This window comes from Tenrec ecaudatus, chromosome 1 (genome assembly GCF_050624435.1).
Source record: "Tenrec ecaudatus isolate mTenEca1 chromosome 1, mTenEca1.hap1, whole genome shotgun sequence".
Classification (NCBI taxonomy): domain Eukaryota; kingdom Metazoa; phylum Chordata; class Mammalia; order Afrosoricida; family Tenrecidae; genus Tenrec; species Tenrec ecaudatus.
Genome location: NC_134530.1, coordinates 11,822,463 through 11,849,423, shown reverse-complemented (window position 1 = coordinate 11,849,423; position 26,961 = coordinate 11,822,463). Strand labels below are relative to the sequence as shown.

At 40.7% G+C, this 26,961-nt stretch overlaps 2 protein-coding genes across 2 annotated transcripts in view; both read right to left on the bottom strand.

Moving 5' to 3' along the window:
* Nucleotides 1-26,961, bottom strand: part of LOC142442643 (vomeronasal type-2 receptor 116-like) — a 211,081-nt gene that overhangs the window by 86,476 nt on the left and 97,644 nt on the right. The gene's annotated exons all lie outside the window — the stretch shown is intronic.
* On the bottom strand, nucleotides 13,898-14,857 carry LOC142428737 (olfactory receptor 7E24-like). The gene has a single exon (XM_075533550.1). The coding sequence runs from the start codon at nucleotides 14,840-14,842 to the stop codon at nucleotides 13,898-13,900; it is 945 nt and encodes a 314-aa protein (XP_075389665.1). The 5' UTR covers nucleotides 14,843-14,857.

Below are 26,961 nucleotides of genomic sequence, written 5' to 3'. Positions count from 1 at the left end.
ACCTTTCCCCTACCCTCGTGCTATTGATACTCCAATTACTGTTCCTGAGGGGTTTATCTGTCCTGGATTCTGTGTGTCAAGAGCTTTTATCTGTACCAGTGGATATGCTCTGATCTAGTAGGAAGTGTAAGGTAGAACTGGGGTCATCATAGTCAGAGAGAAGAAGCATGAAAGAATTAGAGGAATGTTGTATGTTCCGTCTGTGCTATCCTGTATACTGGCTGTTTCATTCTTTCCTTGAGACCCTTCTGTGAGGGAATGTGCAACAGCCTACAGATGGACTTTGGTTCTTTACTCTGACCCCCATATAACATTATATTTTAATGTCTCTGAGAATTATAGACATTTATTTCAAAAACTGTCATTAATTGCTTGTCTCCCCTGTGAAAGACGTCTCATTGTTTTCCTCAGTTTCTTATAATAAGATTAAATGTTAATTCCATTATCAAACACCATATTACACAAATTCAGATATTTCATCTTATTTGTCCATGGGGCATAGTATGAGATATACACATAAATGTATACCTTAAATTTGCTGTTATTTTGGTTAGGCTCCATCAAGTCAGCTCCAGCTCATAACGTACCCATGCACAATAGAAAAATACCGCCATGGGCCATACCCATTACTGCTGATAGGTTGTTCTGTAAAGTACTCTCAAACAGGTTCTTACTCATAGCAACCCTGTGCACAAAAGAAGAAACACCATTTTCGTTAGTTTGAATTGTCTAGAGAAACAAACAAATGACCCTCACACATGAATAAGAAAGAATTTGTATCAAGAACCAATCTTATATCAAGAAGGAATCTCAACCCAGTCCAGTTCATCTCATGTTAGCCGGAACCCTCTCCAGAGTCACACAGTCTCAGGCCAAGGACAACTCAGAGAGATGAAGCCCAGGCACAGGGAGATGACAGGCCAGTGGGTGCGGTCACTTGGATCCAAGGTCCTTGAAAACATGACAGGGACAGACAGTTCTCAGGGTTGGGCAGTCCCACAAGGGGCCACCCCTGAAGGCGGCCACAATATCTGAGTAAGGATGAAGGTGAAGGGCAAGAGAGGGTGGAGATGTCCTCAGTTTCTCTTATAAAAGGGCCCTGCCCGCCCCCCAAGGATGTATCATCAGGCTGCTAGCTGGTTGACAAGTTGGAGTACAGCCTTCCATTCGTGCAAATTCACGTAGAGCCTATTGCTCAGCCCCTTCTGCACTAGCCTCACAGCTGTGCTGTCAGAGCCCACCACTGAGCTACCGTGTCTGCCCCTCTGTCCAGGGTTTTCTCTTTCACTCTTTCTACTTGATCCAGCATCAGGCCCTTGTCCTGAGGGTGCACTCTGCTAATGACCTGTCCAAAGAGCGTCAGACAAAGTCTCGCCATTCTTGTTTCTAAGGAGCATTCTGGCTGTACTTGCTCCAAGTTAGGTCCTGAAATACAATTGATACTATCCAAATGTCTACAGAAAGCATTTAATATGACTTTTATTCAAATTTGCACACCAATCATGAAAGCCAACAATGAAGAATTGAAGAATGGTATCACTTCTGCAACCTAAAACTAATTAAACATGCCCTGACGATGCAGCCAGAATTATTGGTGATTAGATTGTGGAAGGAGGAAATAAGGAGGAAGCATCACCAGTTGGAACATGTGACCTCGGTGGTGAAATCATTGTCCGAGATCACACAGTAGAGTTTTGCAAGAACAGAGACTTCCTCACTGAAAATAGTTTTTTCAACAACATAATTAATGACTACACACATTGACCCCACTTTGTCAGTTATTGTACTGTGGCTTTCTGTCTTTTGCTGTGAAGCTATGGTGGTGACATTTCAAATACTCCCAAGGGCCGTCATTGTAAACATGTTTCAGCTGAGCTCATAGACTAAAAGCAAACTGCGAAGCAGTGCGTTCCCCTCGTGAGGAATTAGCCTGTCAAAACCTTATGAATGACCGTAGGGTGTTCTTGTTCTTAGACTTAGCACCAGATGATGAGCACTCAGAATACAACTGGGGAAGAAGTGCCTCTTCAAAGGACAGTCGACCTTAAAGACGTGAATGGAGAAAACATTCAGGCCTTTCATAAGATGATGTAAATCATGCCACACAAATTATGAGAAATAGCTGTAAACATCCAATAATAACCATAATATGGAGTGTACAATGTATTAACCTAGTAATATGGGAAATTATAAAAAATAAAATTGTAGATATTATTGAGCTAGAATGGGTTTATTTGGGCTATTTTGAATCAGACCAAAATGTTACAAATTATGCTGAGAATGACGTGTTGAAGAGGCCTTGTGGGCCATTCATCACCAAAAAACATATTTCAAGAGCTATCATAAACTGCAACACTGTCAATGCCATGATAATGTCTATATTCCTAAATGGAAACCACTTAGCAAAACTATTATTCAAATTTTCACCAATCACTAAAACTAGTGCTAAAGAACTTGATGAATTCTACCAACTTCTTCCTTATTTGAGAAAACATGTAATAAATATTCATGAATAATTATTCATTTTTGGAAGAGGACTGTAGGGATCAAAGAGGAAGTTGGAATGAATAGTTGGAAAGTTTGATCTTGGTGATACTAAAACAAAGCTAGAAATATCATTGTATTAGTCTGGGTACTTTAGAGAAACAAATCCACAGAAACTCATGTCTAAGAGAGAGTTTTATATAAATGGTAAGTACACATCAAGAAAACATCCCAAACCAGTGCTGCCCAATCCCACATTCCAAAATTAACCCATTAACCCATATGTCCAACACCAATCCACAAAGTCCTTCTCTATGTCAAAAAAGACACACACTATGATGCCTACTGCAGGAGGAAAGCCGAGTCAGTGAATGTGTAAGCATCTCAGCGCTGGCAGGGGTCTCCACACGGCTACTCCAGCACCCAGATCTGCATCGGGGTAGGTCCATGCAATTTCTCCTTGGGGATGTCTTTCAGGAAGTCAGCCTTGCAAGCTGAAGCAGGGAACTGCTAAGGCAGCTGCACCCTGAGAACTAGAAAGATGAGGCTCACTGAACCATTTATCCATCTGCCCTTCAATTAACCCCACTTGTTTATCAGCCAGGTTTTCACAATAAACTAACTAACTCAATCGTGATGGAGTTTTGCAAGACTTACAACTTCATGACAAGCATGTATTTTTAACAAAATAAAAGGAACCAAAATAATTAAATCTATGGGAATAGATGATGTATGAGATCAGTATCCTCAGCCAGACTATGGACCAGAATATAAAGTGTCATATTCAGTTTATATTGAAGTTGAAAAAAATTAAAACAAGTTCATGAGAGTCAAAATATGACCTTGAATATAACTCTCCTGATTTTAGAGACCTTCTCAAAAACAGATTTGACACATTGAACACATTAATAAGTCATCTGAGGCTAGATGAAATATGGGATGACATCAAGAACATAATACATGAAGAAAGCAAAGGATCATTAAAATAAAGGAAGGAATGAAAAAGCAAAGCATATTTCAGAAGAGACTCCGAAACTTGAAGTTGAATATAGAATAGCTAAAGTAAATAGAAGAAATGATTAAATAAAGAACTCAACACAGCATTTCTAAAGGCCTCTTAAGATACAAAGCCAAACAGTAAAATGAAATGTGCAAAGACTGGGAGCTATAAAATCAAAAGGGTACAGCACACTCAGCATAGCTGAAACATAAAGTACTGAAGAGCCCCAAGAAAAACTTCAAGTCTAAAGCTGTATAATTGAAAAATTACATGGGCAAAAATATAATGCACGAAGTATCAAAAGAAGATATAACAGCCGAGACTGTACCAAAAATGGTTTTGTCTGACATTAAGCTAATTCAAGAGGGAGCATGTAATCAAGAACAAATGTTATTGGAAAATAAATTTCAAGCTTCACTTAAGGCATTTAAGTATATTTTTAAAAAGACACCCTTGTATTGAAATAATACGTAAATAGATCTGTTCCAGTGAGACTACTGTCTTCAAAATTAAAGAATATTAGAAATATTTCGACTGGTTAAATGGGTAGCACATGGATTTAGCAAATTACTTGGGGTATGCCATAGTCTTGCATGAGTCCATCAAAACTTACACCCTTGAATATGGCACCTGAGCAATGAGTTCCAATTTCAATATTTTTTTAACAATTTATTGGGGCTCATACAATTCTTTTCACAGTTCATACATATACATACATCAATTGTATAAAGCACATCCATACATTCCCTGCCCCAATCATTCTCAAGGCATTTGCTCTCCACTTAAGCCCCTTGCATCAGGTCCTCTTTTTTTCCCCCCTCCCTCCCCATTCCCCCCTCCCTCATATGCCCTTGGTAATTTATACATCGTTATTTTGTCATATCTTGCCCTATCCGGAGTCTCCCTTCCCCCCTTCTCTGCTGTCCCTCTCCCAGGGAAGAGGTCACATGTGGATCCTTGTAATCAGTTCCCCCTTTCCAACCCACTCACCCTCCACTCTCCCAGCATCGTCCCTCACACCCTTGGTCCTGAAGGTATCATCCACCCTGGATTCCCTGTACCTCCAACCCTCATATGCACCAGTGTACAGCCTCTGTCCTATCCAGCCCTGCAAGGTAGAATTCGGATCATGGTAGTTGGGGGGAGGAAGCATCCAGGATCTGGGGGAAAGCTGTGTTCTTCATCGGTACTAACTCACACCCTAATTAACCCATCTCCTCTCCTAAACCCCTCTATGAGGGGATCTCCATTGGTCGACACTTGGGCCTTGGGTCTCCACTCTGCACTTCCCCCTTCATTTAATATGATATATATATATATATATATATCATACATATACATACACATACATATATACATATACACATACATACACACACTTATATCTTTTTTTTTTGCATGATGCCTTATACCTGGGCCCTTGGGCACCTCGTGATCGCACTGGCCGGTGTGCTTCTTCCATGTGGGCTTATTTGCTTCTGAGCTAGATGGCCGCTTGTTCACCTTCAAGCCTTTAAGACCTCAGACACTATCTCTTTTAATAGCCGGGCACCATCAGCTTTCTTCACCACATTTGCTTATGCACCCATTTGTCTTCAGCGATCCTATCATGGAGGTGTGCAGTCAATGATATGATTTTTTGTTCTTTGATGCCTGGTAACTGATCCCTTTGGGACCACTCGATCACACAGGCTGGTGTGTTCTTCCATGTGGACTTTGTTGCTTCTGAGCTAGATGGCCGCTTGTTTATCTTCAAGCCTTTAAGACCCCAGTCACTATCTCTTTTGATAGCCGGGCACCATCAGCTTTCTTCACCACATTTACTTGTTCACCCACTTTGGCTCCAGCCGTTGTGTCGGGAGAGTGAGCATCATGGAGTTCCAATTTAATAAAAGAAGGTATTCATGCATTGAGGGAGTGTTTGAGTAGAGGCCCAAGGTCCTTCTGCCACCTTAATACTTGACCTATAAATATAGACACATAGATCTATTTCTCCATCCTCCTATATATATTTGCATGTACATGTCTTTGTCTAGACCTCCATGAATGCCCTTTGACTCCTACCTCTTTCCTCCATCTCCCTTGACTTTCCTCCTGCCCTACTACCATGCTTCATCGCCACCTGGGCTAGAGTATACCTCTTCTCTAAGCAACCTTACCCTTGATCATTTCCCACCAGGCCTGTCACTCCCCCTTCTCTACCATTTGGGGTCCCATGTTTTTCCCTTGTCCCTGGGTTTGTTAACACCACTTCCTTACCCCCCAACCCCCCCCACCCCAGGCCCCCCAGAACTGTCGGTCCCGTTGTTTTTCCTCCAGATAGTTCATCCAGCCTGTCCTATTCAGACAGACCTGTGGAGTCACTAACATGCACGAAAACTAGACAGAGGAAAACAAAGCAACAGTGTACAACCAGACAACAAAACAACAAAAACAAACCACTGACAAAGAACAGAACAAAACAGTTCACAAGAGAAAAGCTTGTAGTTAGTTCAGGCATCGTTTGCTGGCCCTTAGGAGCGTTTTCCAGTCCAGTCTGTTGGGGCACCACGCCCTGGCCCCAAAGTCCACTTTAAGCATTCCCTGGGGACCTTGCCACTCCATTCCCTTGCTGTTCCGCTGCACTCCCCTAGTGATTTGCCTCGGTGTGGTGGGATCAGGTCAGGTGCAATTTCAGAGCTGAATCTTATGGGTTCCTTTTTGCAACTAACGTTTAATCTTTCCCTAGCTGTTGTCAGGGATCTTTCTCTGTGTTTGGTCTTTGGGGCCAATTTCAATTTTTGAAAACAATGGTTATCACATGTCATTATCAAGTAAACTCAATTCAGTATCTGGACAGTTGATATCATAAAATATTCTGAATTAATGGAATATGAAGTGAAATGTTTCAACACACTGATGTGGCACTGGAAGCATTCACTAGCCTATGACAAAACTTTGAAAGACAGCTATCTGAGCAACTGATTGGAAGAGCTCTATATGTGTTCCCATTCAAAAGGACGGTGACCCAATAAAATGAAGAATATAGCTAACAATATAATTAATATCACATGCAAGTAAAACGTTGCTGAAGATCACTCAAAAACCAGTGTAGCAGTACCTTGACAGGGAGCTGCCATAAGCTCAAGCTACGTTCACCAGAGGATGTGGAGTGAAAGTGGAGAATATGGGAAAAATGTTTGCTTGTCTTTTATTGACGATTCAAAAGTAAGGATAACTCTAAGGATCATAATAAACTAAGGATAACATTGCAACTAGTAAGAACACTTAATGTAACACTTAATTGTACTCATGTGGAAAATGTACATAGGCCTGGGGCCGTTATTTAAACACAAGGAGGTACTGCATGGTTTTAAATAAAGAAATATCCTGCATGTTTCAAAATCAGTGTTGAATCCTTTCTTATTCAATCTCTATGCTGACCAAAAATATCCATAAAGGTAAAATATAGGAAAAGTAATGCTACATCATGATTAGAGGAAGAATTATTAACAACTTCCATATTAAAGGAGAGAATTTTATTTGCAGAAAACCTAGTAAGGACTTGAAGCACTTAGAGATGAAGATCAAAGATGGCAGCTTTCAGTATGGATTTTCATTTAATATGAACAAAAAAATGTGTTAAGCAGGGTTCTCTAGAGAAACAATACCAGGACACTTGTGATTAGATAGATAGAGAGATTTATTTAAACAGCACAAAGGAATATAACAGCGAATTCCTCCACACAGCAGTACAAAAGGCTCAGTTCAACCGACTTTCCTAGAACAGTTAATCTACTGAAAATACTTTAATCAAGAGGGATCCAATGTCCAAGGTCAAGCAAGCAGACAGGTGAGTCTTCTCTCGGGCAATGCAGGCAGAGTTCACCCACAGAAGCAAACAGCTGGGTTATCCTAAACAGTCTGGAACTCAAGAGCTTAGCGAAGCAGGCCTGGATGGTTTATCGTACTCAAGCAATGCAAGACAACAGGATCCACAAACCTCAAGGAATCAAGTGATATACACAGCACCAGCATGGTGAAGCAGGTCTCAAAGAAACCTCAAGCTCTAGCAACACGATCCACAGGTTGGCTCTCCCACAGGTAGTGTAGCTCCCAAGTTGAGGCAGAGAACTAGCTAAAGCAGCTGCATGCTGGTCCAATTCCCAGGCAGCAAAAGAGAGAGGGGTGGGCTTAGCAAGCCAGTTATTTCTTTGTCCTCCAACCAAACTGTGACCTTGTTAAACCTGCATGTTCCTATCGGCCAGGTTGGCACAATAAACCTACCTATCACATATGGCCCAAACCAAACTCACTGCTGTCAATCTCACTCACAGAGACTCTAAAGCAGTGGTTTTCAACCTTCTTAATGCCACCTGTCTTTAATAAAGTTCCTCATGTTGTAGTGACCCCCGACCATAAAACTATTTTTGTTGCTACTTCCTACCTATAAGTTTGCTACTGTTCTGAATTGTAATGTAAATATCTGATATGCAGGATGTATTTTCATTGTTACAAATTTAACATAATTAAGGCATACTGATTAACCACAAAACAATGTGTAATTATACGTTGTGAAATATTTATTTCTAATTACAAATAACGAAATTTTTCTTGAAGGATGGTGTAACATGGATAACAGTCTTCACACCAGGTACTCATACGTGGATGTATCTGCATGTGAGCAGACCTGCCTGGAGTCGGATAGAGGAGCAGGGTCTTAGTTCCTAAAAAATCGGAAATATGTGTTTTCCTATTGTCTTAGGCGATCCTTGTGAAAGGTAGTTCAACCCCCAAAGGGTCGCGACCCACAGGTTGAGAATTGCTGCTCTATATGATATGGTAGGGGTGCCTCTATCCCTCCAAGACTGTAAATCTTTAAGATGTCAAAGAGAAAGAATGCCGTTTTGAGCACTTAGCAATGGACTAAGGTGCACCTCATACAAGCAATGGAATTTTCAATCACTTCATATGCTTCTGAAAGTTGAATGTTGAATAAGGAAGACTGAAGAAGAAAAATCGCTGTATTTGAATCATGGTACTGATGAAGAATATTGATAATATCGTAGACTTCCAAAAGAATAAAGAGACTGGACTTGGAGCAAGTACAGCCAGAATGCTCCTTAAATACAAGAATGGCGAGACTTTGTCCGACGCACTTTGGACAGGTCATTAGGAGAGTGCACCCTCAGGAGAAGGACCTGATGCTGGGTCAAGTAGAAAGAGTGAAAGAGAAGACCCTGGACAGAGGGGCGGACACGGTAGCTCAATGATGGGCTCTAACAACATAGGTGTGTGGCTATTGCAGGAGGGGGCTCTGCAATGTGTTTTATGTGAATTTGCAAGTATGGAAGGCTGTAATCCAATTTGTCACCCAGGTAACAGTCTGATGATACATCCTCGGGGGGGTGGGGGCAGGGCCCTTTTATAAGAGAAACTGAGGACATCTCCTCCTTCTCTTGCCCTTCACCTACATCCTTACTCAGATACTGTGGCCGCCTTCAGGGGTGTCCCCTTGTGGGACTGCCCAACCGTGAGAACTGTATGTCCCTGTCATGTTTCCACGGACCTTGGATCCAAGTGACCGCACCCACTGGCCTGTCATCTCCCTGTAGCTGGGCTTCATCTCTCTGGGTTGTCTTTGGCCTGAGACTGTGTGACTCTGGAGAGGGTTCCAGCTAACATGAGATGAACTGGACTGGGTTGAGGTGCCTTCTTGATATAAGATTGGTTCTTGATACAAATTCTTATTTATATATGAGGATCATTTGTTTGTTTCTCTAGACAATTCAAACTAACGCATAGGTTGTTTTGTTCTTTTGTACACAGGGTTGCTATGAGTCAGAACGTGTTAGAGGGCACTTAACACAACAACCTATCTGTAGTCATGTTTATGGCACATGGTGGTGTTTTTCTATTGTGCCTGGGTCTTTTATGAGCTGGAGCTGACTTGATGTAGCCTAACCAAAACAACAACAAATTTAAGGTATACATTTATGTGTATATCTCCTACTATGCCCATGGACAAATAAGATAAAATCTTTCAATTTGTGTAATATGGTGTTTGATAACGGAATTACCATTTTATCTTATTATAAGAAACTGAGAAAAATGAGACTTCTTTCTCATTTGAGTCATGCAATTAATGAAATAGATGTCTATATTTCTCAGAGACCTTAAAATATAATGTCATGTTGGGGTCGGCGTAAAGAACCAAAGTCCATCTGTAGATTATTGGACATTCCCTCACGGAAGGGTTACAAGGAAAGGAAGCCACAGCCAGAGTGCAGAATAGCACTGACGGAACATACAACATTCCTCTAATTCTTTCATGCTTCTTCCCTCTGACTATGATGACCCCAGTTCTACCTTACACTTCCTGCTAGATTAGAGCATACCCACTGGTACAGATAAGAGCTCTTGACACACGGAATCCAGGACAGATATACACCTCAGGAACAGTAATTTGAGTATCAATACCACGAGGGTAAGAGAAAGGTGGGAGGAGAAGGGGAAAACCGACTACAATGATTGACGACGTCTAACTCCCTCCCCCCACCTCTCCAGGAGGATGAACAATAATAACATAAGTGACGGGAAACAGCGGGAAGTGTGAGATATGAAAATAATAATAATTAAATTAAAAAAAATAATTTAAAATTTGTCAGAGGTCATTGCAGGGGGGAGGGTGCAGAAGGGTTGGAAAAATAGAGGAGCTGAAACCAAGGGCTCAAACAAATAAAATATTTTGTGAAACATGATGGTAGCACATGTACAAATGTACTTGATGCAATTGATGTATGGATTGTTATAAACACTATAAAAGCCCCCAATAAAATACTTTAATATAAAATATTTATTTAATTGAAAAATTAATATATATATATATATAATGTTATAGTAAATGAGAACTCTTGTGTGAAAATGTTTAGTGTGATATTGTGTTGGTATATTTCAAAGAAAATATTTATAGATATATAAACCACTTCTAATCTTATGAATACATTAAAAATAATATTATCTAGAGGATTTTATGATAAAAATAAATAAAGAAATGGTCAGCTTTGCTATGCTAAACTCCTTTTTTTTCTTGCAAGGAATCAGAAGAAGCATATAAGACCTCAAAACATTCTACTAGCATGAGAGAATCAGAATTAAGAAGTATAATGTAATATTAGAGTCCAAATCTTTTACTTCAGGGCTTAACTTTAAATAAGTGGCTCAGGGAAGAGACAGATGAGATGCTCCATTGGCGGCTTCTGAATCAGTCGTGATGAGCAGTATCTCTGCATACTTCTCAGTCATCAGAGAGTCAGATAAACCTGGGGTCCAGCGAAATTTCCTATTGAGGTTCTTGCACTTCGTGTCCTTATTACTGCCCCCAAATTATACATGTGGGACGATGCAAATAGGGTGGGTGAAACAATAGTGGAGGGGATTGTCGTTTCTCTGTGTATAAGAGAGCTATCTCAGTAGCAGGAAGACAAAGAATTCCTGGAGTATCATGGAAGAAAAGCCACCATCAGAGCACCTTTAAAATATCTGCCTTCGGTGGGCGTGGCAGAGGCATGCTATGCCAAGACCAGAACCCCAGAGAAGGAGACCAGGAGACACAGCAGAGGAGTAGCCCTGCGACTATGAGAGGGTGAGGCAAAACCCGAGGAGATGTGAGAGGATTGTATGAAGACCAGGGAGAGAGATTTGGCTGCTGTCGCAGGTGGGGTGTTGCTGTGGACCTAGGTTTTCTGATCCTGGCTGTGATAACCTGTTAATAGCTAATCACCTCCCACAACCGAGAGCATTGTCTGTGAGTTCTGAGTGGGCAATGCATGGATTGTGCAACCGAGGAGAGAGAGAGAATGCTATAGAAAGTGTGCTGGGTGTCAGAGAGGGGGCAAAGGAAGATGCATTGTTAACGTATGTCTGACTTCAGCCTGGTGGAAACAGACCTTTTACCTGGTGTGGAGATGAATTCTCCTCTGATTTTGTGTAGCCAGAGGAAATCAGATATGGCTTCTATGTCACTTACTCAAAATTTTGTTTCTGTTGTCTTCTCCAGAGCTCTTGAGGGAGGAAGCAAATTTAAAAAAATGGCATACAGTAGATGGTCAAAGATTATTTGATGAAAAATTTTTTAGAAAATCATTTTATGAATGGCTCATACAACTGTTATCACAATCCACCCATCCATCCGTGGGGTCAACCACATTTGTACACTTGTTGTCAACATCAATTTCAAAACATTCAAAAATAAAATTTTAATATCATGCAGGATAAGCAAATATCCATTAAAGAATCTCAATGAACTTTATTTTTATTTTATTTTTTTTTTAACAATTTATTGGGGCTGATACAATTCTTTTCACAGTTCATACATATACATACATCAATTGTATAAAGCACATCTGTACAGTATTTGGCCTAATCATTTTTTTCTCTTTTCTTCTTTTACATTTTATTAGGGACTCCAACAGCTCTTACCACAATCCATACATATACATACATCAATTGTATAAAGCACATCCATACATTCCCTGCCCCAATCATTCTCAAGGCATTTGCTCTCCACTTAAGCCCCTTGCATCAGGTCCTCTTTTTTTCCCCCCCTCCCTCCCCTTTCCCCCCTCCCTCATATGCCCTTGGTAATTTATACCTCGTTATTTTGTCATATCTTGCCCTATTCGGGGTCTCCCTTCCCCCCTTCTCTGCTGTCCCTCTCCCAGGGAAGAGGTCACATGTGGCTCCTTGTAATCAGTTCCCCCTTTCCAACCCACTCACCCTCCACTCTCCCAGCATCGTCCCTCACGCCCTTGGTCCTGAAGGTATCATCCACCCTGGATTCCCTGTACCTCCAACCCTCATATGTACCAGTGTACAGCCTCTGTCCTATCCAGCCCTGCAAGGTAGAATTCGGATCATGGTAGTTGGGGGGAGGAAGCATCCAGGATCTGGGGGAAAGCTGTGTTCTTCATCGATACTACCTCACAGATAGAACCCAAAGAAAGCCAGTGATACATATTATAACCAAACTTTACAGACCAAAGACAATGAAAGAACCTTGACAGCAGCTAGGGGAAGATTCTAACAGTAGTTGTAAAGAGTCACCAATAAGATAAAGCTCTAAATTCTTCCCAGAAACCGTAGGCAAGTGGAAAATGAAATGGAATATGTAAAACTGAAAAATTGCCGAGCAAAAACAATATATCCAGCAAAACTATTCTCAAATATACTAACAGAATTACAATATTTCCAGATAGAGAAAATTAAATGGATTTATTAAAACCAGACTAACCTTACAAGAAATATTGAAAGAAATACTTTAGACAGAAAAGCAACGACATCAGACAAAATCTGAGATTAACACACATGACATCATTAACCAGAAACCAATGCAGAAAGTCCTCAAACTAAAGTATGCTTACAGGATGGAGAGTAGAGGAACGGAAGCATCAACATGCAAACAAGGACAACTACAGACCACAAATAAGGAGGGAATGTGAGAATGACAGTCACATGTACAGTCAAGATCAGAAACTGAATAGTTAAGAGCAAGCCATCACCATGTCCCAAGCTTCCCAAATGAGTGCAGTGTAAAGTCACAATTTGGGAGCAGTGCCATGCATTCTGACATGTAAACTGCATGCACAGATCTGTTAGATGCAAAGGCAGTCTACATAATAGATATGGATTAAGTTAAGGATGTACATTGTAAGTATAGTCAAATATTGTGCATTTTTTCCATGAAGTCTGGGTCATAGATGACAAGCTTTCAAAGAAAAACATAAACTTACTACCTTTGAGTCCATGTTGATTCATAGTGAACTTAAAGGACAGGGTAGAACTGCCCCTTTGACTTTCTGAGACTGTGACTCTTTACAGGAAGAGAAGGGCCTGTCTTTCTCCCATGGTGCAACAGGTGGATTCAAACTGGTGACCTTGCAGTTAGCAGGCCAAATTGAGATTCTAAAACTAATATGTGACTTGACCCGGCAGACTGACAAAGCCCAGATTACTTCTGAACACACACACACACACACACACACACACACACACACACACACACACACACAGACACACACACTGCCATCCAGTCTAATTTGGCTCATAGCAACCTGTAGGTAAAGGTAGAATTCTTAGAAAGCCATCTCAGTGGGTCGTTTCTTCTGTAGTACATCTTTATGGAACAGAAATCCTCACCTTTCTCCAGTAGAGCAGGTGGTAGGTCTTAACTGCTGACCTTGTGTGACCCACTAGCCAAGAAAGCTTCTGGGAACATCCTACTATGTCATTACAGATATGACAAAGGAAGTTACGTGCAAACAGGAAAAATAACTATTGAAACCTATGAGAGGTACAAAAATTATGCAGTCAAAGAGGCAAGATATCTGGTTGCAGTTATTAGATCTTGCTATTTTGTATAATCCACACATCAAATTAGTACAGGAATGAAAAATTGATAGTTCTATTAAGGAGCCTCTGCAAGGCACTCTTGATATCTCGGTTTCTCAGGCTGTAGATGAAGGGGTTCAGCATAGGGGTGACCAAGGTGTACATCACTGAGGCCACTGCAGCCTTTCTGGAAGAAGACACAGCTGAAGTGAGGTACACTCCAATACCTGTTCCGTAAAATAGGCAAACGATCGATAGGTGGGAGCCACAGGTGGAGAAGGCTTTATACTTCGCACTTGAAGAGGAGACTCTCAGGATGGCAGAAATAATTCTCATATACGAGAAAAGGATCCCTGAGAGTGGAACACCACCAATGACGCCAACGACACAATTTAACAGTATGGTAGTGAGGGTAGTGTCTGAACAGGCAAACTTAACTAGTTGAGGAGGGTCACAGAAGAAATGAGGGATTTCCACAGTCGTGCAGAAGGTAACCTGTGACACCAACAAACACTCCAGCTGGGAGTCCAAAAGGCCGATGAAAAAAGACACCAAAACTAGGAAGCCACAGCGGTGGGAGTTCATGACGACTGCATAGTGCAGCGGGGAGCATATAGCCACGAACCTGTCGTAAGCCATCACGGTGAGCAACATACTGTCCCAATATCCAAGGAGATAGAAAAAAGATCCTTGTGTCAGGCAGCCCACATAGGTGATGGATTTGTTCTGCGTCTGGATGTTCACCAGCATTTTGGGGACTGTGGTGGAGATGAAACCGATGTCCACCAAGGAGAGGTTAGAGAGGAAGAAGTACATGGGGGTGTGGAGGTGTTTATCAGAGCTGACAGCCAGGACGATGAGCAGGTTTCCAGCCACAGTGATCAGGTACATGGACAGGAACAGCCCAAAGAGGACGGGCTGCAGTGCTGGCTCCCCAGGGAGGCCCAGGAGGAGGAATTCTGGGACACTTGTTAGATTTTGTGTCTCCATGTAGCTGAGACAGCATTTGGGAATAGAAAAAAGTGGTGTTAAAAGAAAATAACTGAACCGGATGTCAGCACTGTGTTTGCATGCTGAATGCAAGACACTGATCAATAAAGCATGCAAATTCACAACTGTTAAAATCTGTAGCAATAATGTCCCACTAACCTCAGCATTATTTCTTGACTGTATTACTACAACCCAACCAGTATATTTCCCTGAACTGTTTCTTCACTTTGCTCTGTTCTAGTCACCTGTTTCTCACAACAACTTTAGAGACCCTGGGCTACAGAATGTGATACTAGCAATGGATATCAAGAAAACAGAGCAGAGAATGGGTCAAATATCTGCCTCGTTTATGAAGGAAGCACATGCAAGAAGGAATTTTTCTCCGTGAAAAATTATTTTGACCGAAAGAGATGAAGAACCAACTGTAATGCATTCGGAAGGATGTGTGCTCTGATCTCCCTCAAGTTCTCTTTGTTTTTCGCTATCAAGATTGTTACCTCTGCATATTCCATATGGTAATGAGTATTTATCCCACTCCTGTCCATCAGCATATCAATGCCCTCCAAAAAGATGAAAGTGTTGGGCATAGAAAGTCCTGAACCAAAATACATCATATAAGGAACCATGGGTATAAAGACCATAGTAATTGACTGTCACTCAGTATGGTTAAGAAATACTACCCTGAGACACATCCTTCCTTGGTTCATTCCAGTGACTACCTCTTGGTATGGGCACAGCTTCTTTCTGTACTCACAGGACAATTCTGCATTTCCCACTTCTTGGGAATAAGAAATGAGATCTATAATTTGTTATGATCTGTACAGTAGAATGCATTTTCATAATCAATGAAACTCACAGGTCAACATTTCCTATCGTATTTTCAACTTTCAGCCAAGACCCATCTGGTAACGTTAATGACCCTATCATTCCACATCCTGCTGATATCATCTCACCAAAAATCTCCCATTGGACTAGATCCTAGATATAAAAGAGCATGAGTAGATCTGTGAGGACTTTCTATTATAACTGTTTTATAGCTCTAATTAATATAGTGTTGCAAAACTATAGGTTTTGTGAAGATCAACACCACAAATGAACAGTAGGGACGTGTAGGTGGATAGTCATGTGTGGACCTAGATGCATTTTTCGTGTAATCAGATTTAGTTTCCCCTTGGATGTTCCACTCTATTTTAAAGTTTCATTTTTATAAAAATCTAAAATTTTGAGGATAATTGAAAGCTGTGAATTTGGTAAAGGAAGTCCTATAACAAGTCCTCCCCGCTCATCCATCGGTCTTCACTGGGCTCCTTGTTGGTAGCTCTGCTGCTGAAAGCTATGCCCCAGTGTCCTAAATCCCATCAACGTCACCCATGGTGAAGTGGTCCAGTGTGGCTTCCAAAGGAAACACAGATTAGGAAGTAGAAAAATGTGGCCAACTCCTGAAAATGTAGCCACTGAATATCTGATGAATAGCAGTGGACTATTTTCTGATCTAGTGCCTAGTGATAGCCTCAGGATGGAAGAGACTGCAATTGAGATTGAAGAAGAGTTGTCTGCTCAAAATACACAGAACCTTAATGACAAAGCTGGAGGGGCTTATTCTGGCATATGGAACATGATTCAAAATGAAAACAAACACTTGAAAACATCTATGAATAATAACAAATTGTGTTGTATGACATATCAATCTAGGAAAATTGAAAGTCATCAAAAATGAAAATGGAATGCATATATATTAACATCCTAAGCATTTCGTGAGCTGAAATGGACTGGTATTAGTCATATTGAATTGGATGTTTGCAAGTTCACTGTTGACAATGGGGCTACAGGTTCAAGAAGAATGGAGTTATACTTCTCATAAAAAAGGGGATTTCAAGATCTATCTTGAAGTAAAATGCTGTCATTATTACAGTGACATTAGGAACAAACAAGGCAGTATATTTAATAGAATATGATTCAAAATTACCCGCCAACCATGAAAGCCAATGATGAAGAAATCAGAGTTTTACCAACTTCAGTCTGAAATTGAACAAACAATAATTGTCCGTACATTTTGCATGTGAAATGTAGAAATAAAGACGAATGATTGTTAGCGAGAAAATATCACGTTGAAGATAGAAATGAAGCAGGAGATCAAATGATAGAATTTTGCAAGATGACTTCTTCATTTCAAATACCCTTTTTTCAACAACAGCTATACATGCGCACTGTGCCAAATGGAATACACAAGAACCAAAAAATGGATAACATATGTGGGAAACCATGAAGAAAAATTTGAGTATTATCAGGATATCAAGACCAGGAGCTAGCAATGGCACAATTCAGATCAAAGCTCAGATCAAAGCTGAAGAAAATTAAAACAAGTTCACAAGAGTCAAAATGCCACATTAAATATGTAATGTCAAGGACAGATTACAGAAATTGATCACTGATGACTGAATCACGGAGAGTTGTAGGATGACATCAAGAACACTGTGAAGAAAGCAAACAGCCTTTAAATGGTCAGGAAAGAAAAAATAATAGAAAATGTTAGGAAAGAAAGAAAAGAGCAAAATGAATGTCAGAATAGACTCTGAAAGCTGCTCTTAATTGTAGAGCTGAAGGAAAATCGTCAAAGGGCATCTCAAGAAGATAAAGTAAAGCATTATAAATAAAATATGCAAGGAATTGAACTCAGAATGGAAGAACACACTCAGTATATCTCAGACTGAAAGAACTGCTGGAAAACTTCAAGGCTTGAGTTGGAATATTGAAGAATTCTATGATCCAAATATTCAAGGAATGGGGAGCATCAGAATGAGATGCGAGGAAGACACGGTCGTGATACTAAAAATAATTGGTTCACATACAACCATTTAACACGTGACAACAACAGAGAAAGTATTTCATATCTCTTGTCTCTGTTCAGCAGTTAGAAGCTACTAGCCACTCCATGAGAGAGAGATGGGGCTTTCTACTTCTGTAAGGAGTTGCAGTCTCAGTCACTCACAGGGGCAGTTCTTCCCTGTCCTAAAGGGTCTCTATGCATTGGAACCCACTCAATTACAGTGAGTTTGGGTTTGGGGTTTTGCAATCCTATGGGGCATATAGGTTTTTGGTGAGGGGGGTGGTTGTGAATGCTCAATTTATGAATGTACTCAGCAAAGAAGATATTCAAACTTCATTCTAATCCTGTGAACCAAGGGAAATTCTATTCCATATTTAGCATCGATTGGTCGTTTTTTGATGGTAGACTTCGTGGTGTCAATTACGGAAGAGACTCTGAGGAATCAGAAATCGATAAGACTCAATGTTTCCTTTGAAACTTTCAATAACTATTTCTTTAAGAATGAAAAAAAATGTCTGACAGGGATCTAGACAAAGCTTACCTTCAGATCACAGGATACTTAGCTGTATGGTATGAAGCGTCATCTAATTTATATTAATAAAAATATGCAAAAGTATTGTACCTGGACTATGGGAATACTTCACATATTCAATTGATATATGATATCCATTACCCTTCAACAAAGATCTCTCCATTAGCTATGCATAATCTAAAATGACTGAAAGAGGTTAAGGATTTGCCCTGTGTCTCACAAATCAAAAGGAGGCTGACAGGACTCACAAATAGATGTCCATGGACAGAGCAACTTCCCTCTATTTTTTATTTTTAAAATGTTTAAAATGGAAATCCAAGAAATTTAACCAAAGATACAGCTAAATTATACCATTGAACTCATCCAATTTAGGCTACGTTCATCAAGTTTAGCAGTCTAAAACACCAACTGATCGGAAGGAGAAAGATGAAGTTTGCTGTTCACATTTAGTCTCAGAAACCCACAGTGGCAGTTCTACTCTGTCCTGTAGAGAAGCTGTGAGTCAGACTCAACCCGATACCCATTGGTGAGTTTTTCTTGAGATCCACATGGAAGCAATTTCAAGAATAAAGGAAGAAAAGGCAGATGAGACAAAATTCGGGGCCAGAATGAGAAACTGGTCTGCTCTGAGTTTCATGCAGCAGATTGTTACCTGGTTCTCACCGGAAGCTCGGTCATTTATCCTTCATGCAAAAAGGAACACAACTACTGTCCACTGTGGTCTGCAGTAATTAAACCACGAGAACATAGGGAGTAGGTAGTCTATACCTGGATAGACCAGGGGAGTGAAATGGCAATGTCTGGTGGCAGGAGAGAAAGTAGACAAGCAATCTGGGTCTTGAGTCAGACTTCTGATTTCAATTTTAATGATTTAGTACAAGTTGCAGATTTAGTACATGATGGAGTACAAGTTGCAGGAAAAGGCTGTACTCTTTACCTGTGAAATTGCAACAAATATGCTGCTATTTCTGAGGTGAACTTGTGCAGCTAAAAGGAAGAAGCTGTGTAGAAAACTTACCTCAGATACTTGCCCTGGGCAGCCTCCATGTTGTTTATGATTTTGTGGTTGTGATATAATATTTATGATATTGTGATGACTGCCATCATCCTTACTATTGCCATGACCATCCAGATCATTTTGAAGTGTTTAGGGGTCAAGTAAGAAGAACCCATTTCTTGCGTTGGTTGGGTACTGCACATGGGAAGTAGAGCAGATGCAGTACATACACCAACTCTCAATGAGCATCCTCCCACTTTTATTAAAAGCAGCAGCAGAGACTGTTCAGGTCTCTGAGCTGAAACCTAGCACTCAGGACCTCCTATTGATCCATCCCTAGTGTGCCGTTGGTCCTGATAGGAGGTAACACACACCGCAACCTCTCTAAGTATGCACTGTGCCCGCTCTCTCTGTTTCTCATTGCACTCATGGGATTTCGAAGGGTGTCTGCTTGGGAATGACCATGAAGTGCTGCCATGATATCTCTCTTCTGGTCAGTGAACAAAGGGGGAGAGGCAACTTTCTCAAGTCTCCTAAGAAGAGAGGCTCAGGCATGGAACGCCTAGAGAAGAGACACAGGGATGGAGACTGCTGGATTGTGATGAACACACTAAAGTCTGAAAGGCATAAATGGTTTATTCAGAATTATCTGGCAGTGAGAATTACATGCCCAGAACATACAATTAGCCAAATTGGTGCGTGGCACTCAAATCTCTGTGGACTCGTTAGTATTAATGAAACAGAATGAGAAGAAAGTTAATTTCCTTGGAATCTGGGCCCTTCTAATCTAAGGAGTAACCCTAAAATCTTCACTTTTAATGTCCAAGCTATGTCAACATTAAAATAGAAATCTATTTCAACACAAAACCAGTGTGTGAACTGATATTTTCAAACCCATCGATTATTTATGTAATTTTTGGGGTACTAAGCCTTATATGTATCATTCACCTGCCAGTTTGTCATCCTGTAGTCGCTTATGAGTTGCTCTGAAGCTAGAGTGTGTGCCAACATCATTTCAAACCCCAGCAGGTAGACCTTGGTGAGCAGGTTTCATCAGAGTTTCCACACTAAGAGCAAGTGATGAAGAAGGAAGAGGCTGCTCGTTCTGAGGGGTTAACCACTGGAAAAGCTTGAGTAGAACAGTGGGATTTTGTCAGCTACATCTCCAAAAGATGAGTCCCCAGGGTGGATGACACTCACGTAGAACTTGAGACCAGATACCTCCTCAAGGTAGAACAGACCTTCAATCATGTGAATGAAATAAAGGGTTTAGTTCCTTCGATGGCTCGTGGAGCAGCCTCAAAAGGAGAAGAAACCACTGCAAACATCCCGGAATAATTGTCACATGGAAGGCATAAAGTATGAATCCAGGAAATTTGCACATTGTCCAAAGTGAAATAGAATCCATAAAAATCTATACCTCTATGAGCTTACATATACTGCTCTTGGTCACTTTATGTTAAACAATCATTTGATTTTCTATGAAGAAAATGACAAATTCAAGAGGAATGATATTTCATTGACAATCAAAAGAAGCAACTCAAGATCTGTCTGAAATCCAATGATATTTGTGATAGTATAATATCGATGCATCTACAAGGAAGTACAGGTAATACAAGTATTATTTAAATTTACCAAGAAACTGCTAAAACTCATGACGAGGAAGCCGAAGAATGTTATTAATTTCTTCAACCTGATGTTAATCAACCAAGCAATAGGATGCATTAGTAATTATGGTAATGGAAATGTAAAAATGAAGAACCAATAGTCAGAAAATAGCGCTGGTGAGAGAAATGAAGTTAGACGATGGGCTATAGAATCTTGAAAACTAAACATTTCTCCATTATAAATAACTTTCTTCAACTATATAAACGATGACAATACATGTGAACTTCATCAGATGGAATACACAAGAGATGCCAGAATCTCTAGTTGGATTCAGAAGAAGGCATAAAATGAGGGATATCTCTGCTAATGTCAGAAACTCTTGGCTGAAAGCACAGAATAAGAGATGGGGTTTCATAGACTTTTATTTATTAAGCAGAAGCAGGAAGAGTTGAACAAAATATTAAAGTGCTCCTTATCATGGCCTATGAAATAGAAAGCACCAATGGCTCTTCTTTGTGGTTTCAAAACCCCCTTGCAGCTTGGATTTTGCCCTTGGTCAGACCCCTAATTATAATCTGTCTGTTATTACTTTTAGCTCCCTTTATGTTATTCTTAATTTTTTACAGGTACAAATAAAAGACATCTCCAACCTAACCATCAACCAGCTCCTACTTCATTCATACAATCTGCTACCAACTGACCCTGGAACCCCAGAAGCAACAAAGCCACGTGGAAGAAGAACACCATGAGGTGTTGAATGGATCAAGTATCAGGCATCAAAGAAAAAAAAAATCATATCATTGTAAACGAGGGTGAGTGAAGTGTGGAGACCCAATGCCCATTAGTTGGCAACTGGACACCCCCTTACTGAAAGGTTGCAGGGAACAGATGAGCCAGTCAGGGTGCAGGGTAGCAATGATGAAACATACAACTTTCCTCTTTTCTTAAATGCTTCCTCCCCCCACTATGGTGATCCCCATTCTATCTCACAAATATGGCTAGACCAGAGGATGTGCATTGGTACAGATAGGATCTAGAAACACAGGGAATACAGGACATATGACCCCTTCTCGACCAGTGTTGAGAGTGGTGGTACCTGGAGAGTGGAGGGAAGGTGGGGTAGAAAGAGGGAGCCAATTACAAGGATCTATGTATAAGCTCATCCCTAGAGGATGGACAACAGAAAAGTGAGTGAATGGTGATGTCAGACATTGTAAGATATGACAAAATAATAATAATTTATGAATTATGAAAGGTCCATGAGGGAGGTGGTAACATGGATGGAGGGGGGAAAGGGGAGCTGATATTAAGGGTTCATCTCAATGACATGGATGGAATAAGCTATTCAAGACCTGCATTTGTTGTGACAAGACTCAAAATGAGAAAAACAACAACCATAAACATCCATTAGCATTAAGAATATGGAATTTAGTCATTCAGAAATTTGGAAAATTGGAAGTTATCAAAACATGAAATGGAATACATAAAGATCAATAGACAAGTACCAGTGAGTTGAAATGGACAGGTAGTGGCCATTTTGATTCAAAAGATTATCTCACTGATTGATTTGCCGTGCTGAAATGGCAGATTAAATAGGAATCGTCACATTTTAAAAACACAAATAAAAATTATTTCAATATATCTCCTGAAATATAATTATAATATCCAAATACCTACAAACAGCATTTAATATGACTTTCATTCAAATTTGCACACCAACCACTAAAGTCAAGAATGAAAAATTGAAGAATTATATCACTCTGAGACCTAAACCTAATTAAACATGCCCTGAAGATGCAGCCTGAATTGTTGGTGATTAGATTGTGAAAGGAGGAATCAAGGAGGAAGGATCACTAGTTGGAACACGTGACCTCGGTGGTAGAATCATTGTCAGAGATCACACAGTAGAGTTTTGCAAGAACAAAAATTTGCTCACTGTAAATACTTTTTTAAATGACATAATTAATGACTACACACATTGACCTCACTTTTTCAGTTATTGTACGGTGTCTTTCTGTCTTTTGCTGTGAAGCTATGGTGGTGACATTTCAAATACTCCCATGGGCCGTCATTGTAAACATGTTTCAGCTGAGCTCACAGACTAAAAGCACACGGTGAAGTATTGCGTTCCCCTTGTGAGGAATTAACCTCTGAAAACCTTATGCAAAACCATAGGACGTTCTTGTTCTTAGACTTAGCACCAGAAGATGAGCACTCAAAGTACAACTGGGGAAGAAGTGCCTCTTCAAAGCACAGTCGACCTTAATGATATGAATGGAGGAAAACTTTCGGGCCTTTCATAAGATGATGTAAATCACACCACACAAATTAGAAGAAACAGCTGTAAACATCCAATAATAACCATAATATGGAGTGTACAAAGTATTAATGTAGTTATATTGGAAATTATTTTTAAATTGTAGGTATTATTGAGCTGGAATAGATTGATTTGGACGATTTTAAATCGGACACAAATGTTACATAGTATGCTGAGAATGACATGTTGAAGAGGCATTGTGGGCAATTTATCACTAAAACACATATTTCATGATCTATCATAAACTGCAACACTGTCTATGCCATAATAACGTCTACATTCCTAAATGGAAGACCACTTAGCACAAATAGTATACAAATTTTCACCAGCCACTAAAACCAGTGCTAAAGAACTTGATGTATTCTACCAACTTCTTTCTTTAATTGAAAAAACATGTAATAAATATGCATTAATAATTACTGATGATTAGAATAGGACTGTAGGGAACAAAGAGGAAGTTGGACTGAATAGTTGGAAAGTTTGATCTTGGTGATACTAAAACAAAGCTAGAAATATCATTGTATTAGTCTGGGTACTTTAGAGAAACAAATCCACAGGAACTCATGTATAAGAGAGATTTTATATAAAGGATAAGTGCACATCAAGAAAACATCCCAATCCAGTGCTGCCCAAGCCCACAAATCCAAAATTAACCCATTGACCCATATGTCCAACATCAATCCTCAAAGTCCTCCTCCATGTCACAAAACACACACTATGATGCTGAGAACAGGAGGAAAGCCGAATCCGTGAACATGTAAGCATCTCAGTGCTGGCAGGGGTCTCCAAACGGCTGCTCCAGCACCCAGGGTGGCATTATTGGGATTAGTCCATGCAGTTTCTCCTTGTGGATGTCTTGCAGGAAGTCAGCCTTGCCAGCTGAAACAGGGAACTGCTAATTCAGCTCCACCCTGGAGCAACCTCACAAAGCAAGAGACCTGAGAACTAGAAAGGTGAGGTTCACTTAGCCATTTATCCCTCTGCGCTTCAATTAAACCCTCAGGTTTATCAGCCAGGTTGACACAATAAACTAACTCAATCATTATGGACTTTTGCAAGACTTACAACTTCTTCATGACAAACATGTATTTTTTTTAAAAAAAAGAATAAAAATAACTAAATATACGGGGATAGATGATGTATCAGTATCCTCAGCCAGACTGTGGAGCAGAATATAAAGTGGTCATATTCAGTTCATATTGACGGTGATAAAAAATTAAAACAAGTTCATGAGAGTCAAAGTATGACCTTGAATATATCTCTCCTGATTTTAGAGACCTTCTCAAAATAGATTTGGCACATTGAACACATTAATAAGTCATCTGAGGCTAGATGAAATATGGGATGACATCAAGAACATAATACATGAAGAAAGAAAAGGATTATTAAAGTAAAGGGATGAATGAAAAAGCAAAGCATATTTCAGAAGAGACTCCGAAACTTGAAGTTGAACATAGAATAGCTAAAGTCTATGGAAGAAATGATTAAATAGATGAACTCAACAGAACATTTCTAAAGGCATCTTTTTTTTTTTTTTTTTGGGATTAAAGCTCATGATTTCACATTATTCTTAGATCGTGTAATAGCTTGAAATTGACTATTCCTTTCCATAGAGATCAAGAAACCTTTGGAAATCTTTCCAGATCGGCGAGGGCAGTCGGGGTGGGAAGACAAAATGAAAGAAACAGCAATCGCAGTCTCCCAGTGGTTACCCCTGGGGCCGCTAACCTCAGGGTCAGCAGCGCCCAAACACCAGCCACTCTGGGGGAGAAATATTCAGCTTTGTACTAGCAGTCTGTGAAACCCACCGGTGCAGTCCTACCCTGTCCTGTAGGGGGCTATGAGTCAGTTTTGGGTTTTGTTTTTCTATTTTTTTAAAAAAAAATCTTTTTATTGGGGCTCATAAGGCTCTTATCACAGTCTGTACATACGTCAACTGAGCAAAGCACCCTTATACATTCGTTGCACTCGTCATTCTCATAATTCACCTTCCACTTGGGTTCCTGGATTCGGCTCGGTTTCCCTTTTCCCCCCCACCCTCCTCCCTCCCCGATCCCACCCCTGGTCCCTTGATAGTTTATAAATAATTATTATATCTTATCTTACACTCCCCGGCGTCTCCCCTCACCCGCCTCCCCATTGCCCATCTCCCAGAGAGGAGGTTACACATAGATCTCCGAGATTGGTTCTCCCTTTCTACACCCCCTTCCCTCCTGGTGTCGCCACTCCCACCACTGGTGTTGAGGGGTTCGTCTGTCTTAGATTCCCTGTGCCTCCAGATCCCCACTGCACCGCTGTACATCCTCTGGTATAACCAGGTCCGCAAGGCAAGGTAGAATTGGGGTCATGATGATTGGGAGGGGAGGAAGCGTTCAGGAACTAGAGGAAGGTTTTGAGTTTCATTGTTGCTACACTGAACCTTGAGTGGCCCATCTCCTCCACACTACCCCTCTGGAAGGGGTGTCCAGCTGTCTACAGATGGGCATTGGGTCCCCATCACGCACTCCCCCTCTTTCATGGTGATGTGATTCTCACCACCACCCCACCTTTGTTGTTGGAGACCTGGTCTCCTCTGTCCTTCACGGTCACCTATGTTGGTGTGCTGCTTCCGTGTGGGCTCGGTTGCTTCTGGGCTAGATGGCCGCTTGTTTGCTTTCAAGCCTTTAAGTTCCCAGATGCTATATCTCTCAGTAGCCGGGCACTATCAGCCTTCTTCACCACACTTGCTTATGCACACTTTCGTCTTCAGCGATTATGTGAGGAAGGTGATCACACAATGATTGTTTTTGTTCCTTTGTATCTGCTACATGGTCCATTCAACACCTTGTATTCGCTTAGGCCGTGTGCTTCTTCTCTGTGGGCTTTGTTGCTTCTGAGCTAGATGGCCGCTTATTTGCCTTCAAGCCTTTAAGCCCCCAGACGCTATATCTTTTTGATAGCCAGGCACCATCAGCTTTCTTCACCACATTTGCTTACACACACGTCTGTCTTCAGTGATCATGTCGGGAAATGGGTATCCTGCAATGACTGTTTAGCAGGGCGAGGTGCTATTGTATTGGGGGATTATGCATGAGGAGGCCCAATGTCCATCTGCTACCCTACTACTGAACCTATAAATATATGCATATAAATCTATTGCCCCCATAATCATAAATATATTTACAAATGTACATGTCTGTATTTAGGCTTCTCTGTATGCACTTTGCCTCCTACTCCTTTCCTCTATTTCCTTTCGCTTTCCTCCTGACCCATTACCATGTTTAGCCTTCATTCTGGTTTCAGTAATTCCTCTCAGTTACCTTGCTCTTGGTCACTCCCTACCAGTCCTCCCCTCCCCTCCCTTCTCTGGTTTTGAACCACTCGCTGTTCCCTTGTCCCTGTGTTGGGCGACACCTCCTCCCTTCCCCTACCTCCCACACTCTCATGTCCCTCCAGGACCGTTGGTCCTGTTGTTTTCTTCTCTCATTATTTGTCCAGCCTATCTTGTCTAGGTGGACCTGCTGACATAGTAATATGTGCATACAAATGCATATGACTTTGAGTGCGCCCAAGTGGTGCATAAGAACATGACTTTGACAGAAGCAACATCGATACACTGATAAGCAGAAAAGCCACTAACATACAAAATTTACAAGGTAAAAAATAAAACAAATTTTAAAAAGACTAAACAAAAAGATAGCAAATATTAAAAGAAAAATTGCTAGTAGTTCAAGGTCAGTTTATTGGCCTTTAGGAGTGTTTTCTAGGTGTAGCTTGTGAGGCGCCACGTCCTGGCCCGGAAGACCATCCTTTATACTCCCTCGGGATCCCTTTGCTCTGCTTCCTCCACTGCTCCATT

What these genes read in the sequence shown, in the direction of transcription:
- LOC142428737 (XM_075533550.1), bottom strand. Translation starts at nt 14,842, where the DNA reads ATGGAGACACAAAATCTAACAAGTGTCCCAGAATTCCTCCTCCTGGGC.